We start from the raw sequence: 6,692 nt of genomic DNA on the forward strand, positions 1-6,692 counted from the left end.
GAGATGTCATTATTTTGCATGTAGTTGAGTAGTTAAATAGAAACACATACAAATATGATGAATGAGTAACATGAGAAAATTTATGCTTATATAATATTGACTGATTCTAAATTTTAATTTCAAACCTAGACCTAATGAGACTCAACCCAATTTAGGAATGATCATAATTGAGTTAAGCTGGGTCTTGCTCACCCGAGCGAGATGTGATTCATTATGATAAAAATATATGATATTCTTAATTTATGTGATTTATAATAAAAAATATAATTGATATTAAAATAACTTGTGAGAAGGAAATAATAATAATTGATATTATGGGATGTGATGTTCTGACCACTCTCTTTATTTGTTTTCCTCTTTCACTTTTTCCTTCACTACAATCTTAGCCTCTTTCTTCTTCCTCTTCCTCCTTCATATTCCAATCACCTTCTCCATTTTCCTCTTTCAACTCATTCATACTTTACACCTCAATTATATCATCCCTTTCTTTTTCTGTATTTATCCCCTTTCTGGGTTTTTTACTATTTGGTTTCAAGTTCTCAAAAAAAACACTATCAATTTCCTTTCTTAACTGTGTTATTCTTCTTCTCAGCTATCAAATCTCAAAAGGGTATTCTAAAAACTTCACCTTTTGTGTAGGCTTGCAGCATCAAATTGAAGGAACTAAAAAAAAGGATATTTTTATATATTTTTGGCATTGACATGTTTATGGTTAATTCCATGGAGAGAAGGAGTTCAGAAAGGTGTTTAGATTCTCAACTATGGCATGCTTGTGCAGGTGCCATGGTTCAAATGCCACCTCTCAACACTAAAGTTTTCTACTTTCCTCAGGGTCATGCAGAACATGCACATGGGAAAGTAGATTTTGGCCAAACCAGGGTTCCACCACTCATCCCTTGCAGGGTCTCAGCTATGAAATTCATGGCAGATCCTGACACAGATGAGGTGTTTGTGAAAATGAGGTTGAACCCTTTGAGAGAAAATGAATTGAATTTTGAAGATGATTGTTTCTTAGGAAAAAATGGAGTGGTTAGTCAAGATAAACCAGCTTCTTTTGCCAAGACATTGACACAATCTGATGCCAACAATGGTGGAGGTTTCTCTGTACCTCGTTATTGTGCTGAGACAATCTTCCCAAGGTTGGACTATTCAGCAGAACCACCAGTTCAGACAATTATTGCCAAGGATGTGCATGGACAGTGCTGGAAATTCAGACATATCTATAGGGGTACCCCTAGGAGGCATCTTTTGACTACTGGTTGGAGCAATTTTGTGAACCAGAAGAAGCTTGTTGCTGGTGATTCCATTGTGTTTCTGAGGGCAGAAAATGGTGATCTTTGTGTTGGAATAAGGAGGGCTAAGAAGGGAGGAATTGGTGGAGGAACTGAGTTATCTTCTTGTTGGAATAACAACCATGCAGCCCCTCCTCTATTTGGTGGTGGTTCTGGTTTCTTGTGTGGGAATGAGAAAAACAACTCTTTGTTGATGAGAAAAGGTAGTCATGAGTTCATAGGAAGAGTGGAAGCTGAATCTGTTGTTGAAGCTGTAACATGTGCTGTTAATGGAAAACCCTTTGAGGTTGTGTACTATCCAAGAGCTAGTACTCCAGAGTTTTGTGTTAAGGTTTCATCTGTGAGGGCTGCAATGCAAATACAATGGTGTTCTGGGATGAGATTCAAAATGCCCTTTGAAACTGAGGATTCTTCTAGGATTAGCTGGTTCATGGGAACTATATCTTCTGTTCAGGTTTCAGATCCCATTCATTGGCCTGATTCTCCTTGGCGTCTTCTTCAGGTATACACCATTTAGATTTTTCATCATATACTGTCTCAAAAATATTCAACATATTCATTTATTTCAGTGATTCCTTTTACTGTTAAAGTAGTATATTCAGATCCTCTTCTTCAACTCTTCTTTCTTCTTAGGCCAAGTCTATTATATTCAGATTCTGAGTAATACTGGAATTGCATCTTGAATTTTAACTTTACTGAACCTGGATCTCTTTCTTGGATTTATTGTTACTGTTAGACCCTTTTTCCCAATATAAATATTGGATATATATTATACTGTTTAATGCTGCAAAAAGATGGACAAGAGTTACAGTTCTATGATTGATCTGGTTTTCAATTTTCTGATGCAGAATCTTTGTTTATCTTTCTAATTTCTGTTGCCTTTCCTTTTAAATATACTGCACTGTATTCACTTCTTGTGTCTATTATATAAAGTGTTACAGGATATCTATTGGTACAAATAGTGTTTTTATTGTTTTGGGTCTTATTGATGTGAAGATGGTTAATATTATTAACTGTTACACTACAATAAAGTAGCAAATCACTTCAACTGTGTGTATAGAGCAGACAAACCTTCCTGCAAAGTACCAAAGTTGCTTGAATTGTGTCAATTGTGTGTGACAGAAAACTATTGAGTGACACATGATTGAGTTTTACCTGTTGAAGTTCTTTTTCCTTGTAGTATTACCATGGCTCCTTATTTTTGCTTAAAATTATTTTAGTTGGTACTATTTTACCTCTAAATTTCTTCTTTGTGATATCATGTTTCAGGTAGTGTGGGATGAACCAGACCTACTTCAAAATGTTAGGATGTTCTGACCACTCTCTTTATTTGTTTTCCTCTTTCACTTTTTCCTTCACTACAATCTTAGCCTCTTTCTTCTTCCTCTTCCTCCTTCATATTCCAATCACCTTCTCCATTTTCCTCTTTCAACTCATTCATACTTTACACCTCAATTATATCATCCCTTTCTTTTTCTGTATTTATCCCCTTTCTGGGTTTTTTACTATTTGGTTTCAAGTTCTCAAAAAAAACACTATCAATTTCCTTTCTTAACTGTGTTATTCTTCTTCTCAGCTATCAAATCTCAAAAGGGTATTCTAAAAACTTCACCTTTTGTGTAGGCTTGCAGCATCAAATTGAAGGAACTAAAAAAAAGGATATTTTTATATATTTTTGGCATTGACATGTTTATGGTTAATTCCATGGAGAGAAGGAGTTCAGAAAGGTGTTTAGATTCTCAACTATGGCATGCTTGTGCAGGTGCCATGGTTCAAATGCCACCTCTCAACACTAAAGTTTTCTACTTTCCTCAGGGTCATGCAGAACATGCACATGGGAAAGTAGATTTTGGCCAAACCAGGGTTCCACCACTCATCCCTTGCAGGGTCTCAGCTATGAAATTCATGGCAGATCCTGACACAGATGAGGTGTTTGTGAAAATGAGGTTGAACCCTTTGAGAGAAAATGAATTGAATTTTGAAGATGATTGTTTCTTAGGAAAAAATGGAGTGGTTAGTCAAGATAAACCAGCTTCTTTTGCCAAGACATTGACACAATCTGATGCCAACAATGGTGGAGGTTTCTCTGTACCTCGTTATTGTGCTGAGACAATCTTCCCAAGGTTGGACTATTCAGCAGAACCACCAGTTCAGACAATTATTGCCAAGGATGTGCATGGACAGTGCTGGAAATTCAGACATATCTATAGGGGTACCCCTAGGAGGCATCTTTTGACTACTGGTTGGAGCAATTTTGTGAACCAGAAGAAGCTTGTTGCTGGTGATTCCATTGTGTTTCTGAGGGCAGAAAATGGTGATCTTTGTGTTGGAATAAGGAGGGCTAAGAAGGGAGGAATTGGTGGAGGAACTGAGTTATCTTCTTGTTGGAATAACAACCATGCAGCCCCTCCTCTATTTGGTGGTGGTTCTGGTTTCTTGTGTGGGAATGAGAAAAACAACTCTTTGTTGATGAGAAAAGGTAGTCATGAGTTCATAGGAAGAGTGGAAGCTGAATCTGTTGTTGAAGCTGTAACATGTGCTGTTAATGGAAAACCCTTTGAGGTTGTGTACTATCCAAGAGCTAGTACTCCAGAGTTTTGTGTTAAGGTTTCATCTGTGAGGGCTGCAATGCAAATACAATGGTGTTCTGGGATGAGATTCAAAATGCCCTTTGAAACTGAGGATTCTTCTAGGATTAGCTGGTTCATGGGAACTATATCTTCTGTTCAGGTTTCAGATCCCATTCATTGGCCTGATTCTCCTTGGCGTCTTCTTCAGGTATACACCATTTAGATTTTTCATCATATACTGTCTCAAAAATATTCAACATATTCATTTATTTCAGTGATTCCTTTTACTGTTAAAGTAGTATATTCAGATCCTCTTCTTCAACTCTTCTTTCTTCTTAGGCCAAGTCTATTATATTCAGATTCTGAGTAATACTGGAATTGCATCTTGAATTTTAACTTTACTGAACCTGGATCTCTTTCTTGGATTTATTGTTACTGTTAGACCCTTTTTCCCAATATAAATATTGGATATATATTATACTGTTTAATGCTGCAAAAAGATGGACAAGAGTTACAGTTCTATGATTGATCTGGTTTTCAATTTTCTGATGCAGAATCTTTGTTTATCTTTCTAATTTCTGTTGCCTTTCCTTTTAAATATACTGCACTGTATTCACTTCTTGTGTCTATTATATAAAGTGTTACAGGATATCTATTGGTACAAATAGTGTTTTTATTGTTTTGGGTCTTATTGATGTGAAGATGGTTAATATTATTAACTGTTACACTACAATAAAGTAGCAAATCACTTCAACTGTGTGTATAGAGCAGACAAACCTTCCTGCAAAGTACCAAAGTTGCTTGAATTGTGTCAATTGTGTGTGACAGAAAACTATTGAGTGACACATGATTGAGTTTTACCTGTTGAAGTTCTTTTTCCTTGTAGTATTACCATGGCTCCTTATTTTTGCTTAAAATTATTTTAGTTGGTACTATTTTACCTCTAAATTTCTTCTTTGTGATATCATGTTTCAGGTAGTGTGGGATGAACCAGACCTACTTCAAAATGTTAGGTGTGTAAACCCTTGGTTGGTTGAACTAGTCACAAACATGCCCACCTTCCATCTCTCTCCATTCTCACCACCAAGAAAGAAACAAAAGCTTCTACAGGACCCAGAGTTTCACCTCAACAACCAACTTCCAATGCCATCATTCTCTAGCAATCTTCTCAATCATCATTCTAACTCTCTACATAACATTCAAGACCATAGTTCTTCAAGCATACAGGGAGCCAGGCATGCTCAATTTGGACTAACTCCATCAGTTTTTCCCTTAAACAACAATAAGCAGCTACAACAAGAGATGCATCTTTTTGGCTTCCAAAGGCTTAACCATGCAGAAAAACCTGTTAGGCCACCTTGTGGAATCTATAAAAGCAGTACTAAGAACAATGTTGACATATCTTGCTTGTTGACAATAGGAAATCCTGGCCAGAGTTTTAAGGAATCAGATGAAGCAAAAGCACCACATATCTTGTTATTTGGAAAACTCATTCATACTGAGCAGAAGAGTTCAAACAGTAACTCTGCTGGTACAAATGGGAATAGTGTATCTGATAGTACTTCACAGAAGACATCAAATGCTTCTGATGGCCATGGTTCTTCTGCTTTGCATCAAACTAGTCCAATTGAGAACTCTTCTAATGAAGGGTCTCCCTGGTACAAAGATCAGCACAAAACTGATCTTGCAACAGAAAAAGTTAACATATTATGTATGGCTTTATAATAGACCACTTTGTTTCAGTTGCTGTGCCAGTGAATTCTTGAAGGACATCAAGGAGGCTAACTATTCTTGCAATTTTCATTTACTTTGTTGTATAGTTTCTGATTTTCCTTTGGCACAATTCTACTTAGGTGCAAGTTAACAAAAATATTCCTCATAGCAAAGTAGCTATTATGTATTACAAAATTGAATACTTGCTTTGGTGAGCTGAAGGGGTAATATTTTTGTTAACTTGCACCTACCTCAAGTTTTTCTCTTCTGCTAGATTTAATTAATGATGTAACTCAAGAATTTCTATCAAAGAATGTTATCCAATATATTGTCTTTGTTTCTTGATTCAATATTCAGATTTATTTCTCTTTTAATGGTGTGACTTAACAATCAAGCATTTATTCATCTGCTTTTCCTGTACTATTTCCAAAGATGAGAGATCTTAAATAAAGTATATTATTTTTTGTATATTACAATTCTGCCACTCATGGTTGATGTGCATGTAACATTTTTTATTACTATGGTTACTTTATGAGATATCCAACTAATCAGCAACTTCTGTTCCTAATAAAACAAAGAACTTCTTTCTCTTCTGATTTTTGTCCTTTGAATATCAGAGCTATGGCCACACACTGCACACCAAGTTTCTTGTTTTTAGGACATTAGTACATCAAGAAAAGAAAAAGATGAGCCCTTAAGCAATAATATATTCTATGTATAGACACTATTATTTATATTATCATTCAATAGCATTACGAAATGAGTTTGAATGAATAGTTATCATATTTTTTGATATGAAGATTTAATTACCAATTGAAAGTCAACCTCTTGATATATCAAATTGTACCATAAAAGTGTAATCTAAATAATAAGTAAATAGTATAGGCTTACTAATCTCTTTAAAGAGAGATAAGAATGTAATATTTATTCATTGTCATTATAAAGATTTATGCACAATTAATACATCATCTACCATTCATTTGTAATAATAATTAAACATGAGTGATCGATAATATAATGACAATATATCAAACTCATACACAATCGGTGAGTCAGTACATACATGGACTTGTCTTGAAAGTTGTCACATGTCTAACAATGCAAACATGTGCAAGAA

General features: G+C 35.3%; 2 protein-coding genes across 2 annotated transcripts; both read left to right on the top strand.

The window, feature by feature from the left end:
- On the top strand, positions 348-2,609 carry LOC109353882 (auxin response factor 16-like). Its single transcript, XM_019596243.1, has 2 exons — positions 348-1,794; positions 2,562-2,609. Exons 1-2 carry the CDS (start codon positions 703-705, stop codon positions 2,607-2,609), a joined length of 1,140 nt encoding a protein of 379 aa, XP_019451788.1. The 5' UTR covers positions 348-702.
- Positions 2,634-5,949, top strand: LOC109354595 (auxin response factor 18-like). Its single transcript, XM_019597198.1, has 2 exons — positions 2,634-4,070; positions 4,838-5,949. The coding sequence occupies exons 1-2, from the start codon at positions 2,979-2,981 to the stop codon at positions 5,585-5,587; spliced, it is 1,842 nt and encodes a 613-aa protein (XP_019452743.1). The 5' UTR covers positions 2,634-2,978; the 3' UTR covers positions 5,588-5,949.

The sequence above is a fragment of the Lupinus angustifolius genome, chromosome LG08 (assembly GCF_001865875.1).
Source record: "Lupinus angustifolius cultivar Tanjil chromosome LG08, LupAngTanjil_v1.0, whole genome shotgun sequence".
Taxonomy (NCBI): domain Eukaryota; kingdom Viridiplantae; phylum Streptophyta; class Magnoliopsida; order Fabales; family Fabaceae; genus Lupinus; species Lupinus angustifolius.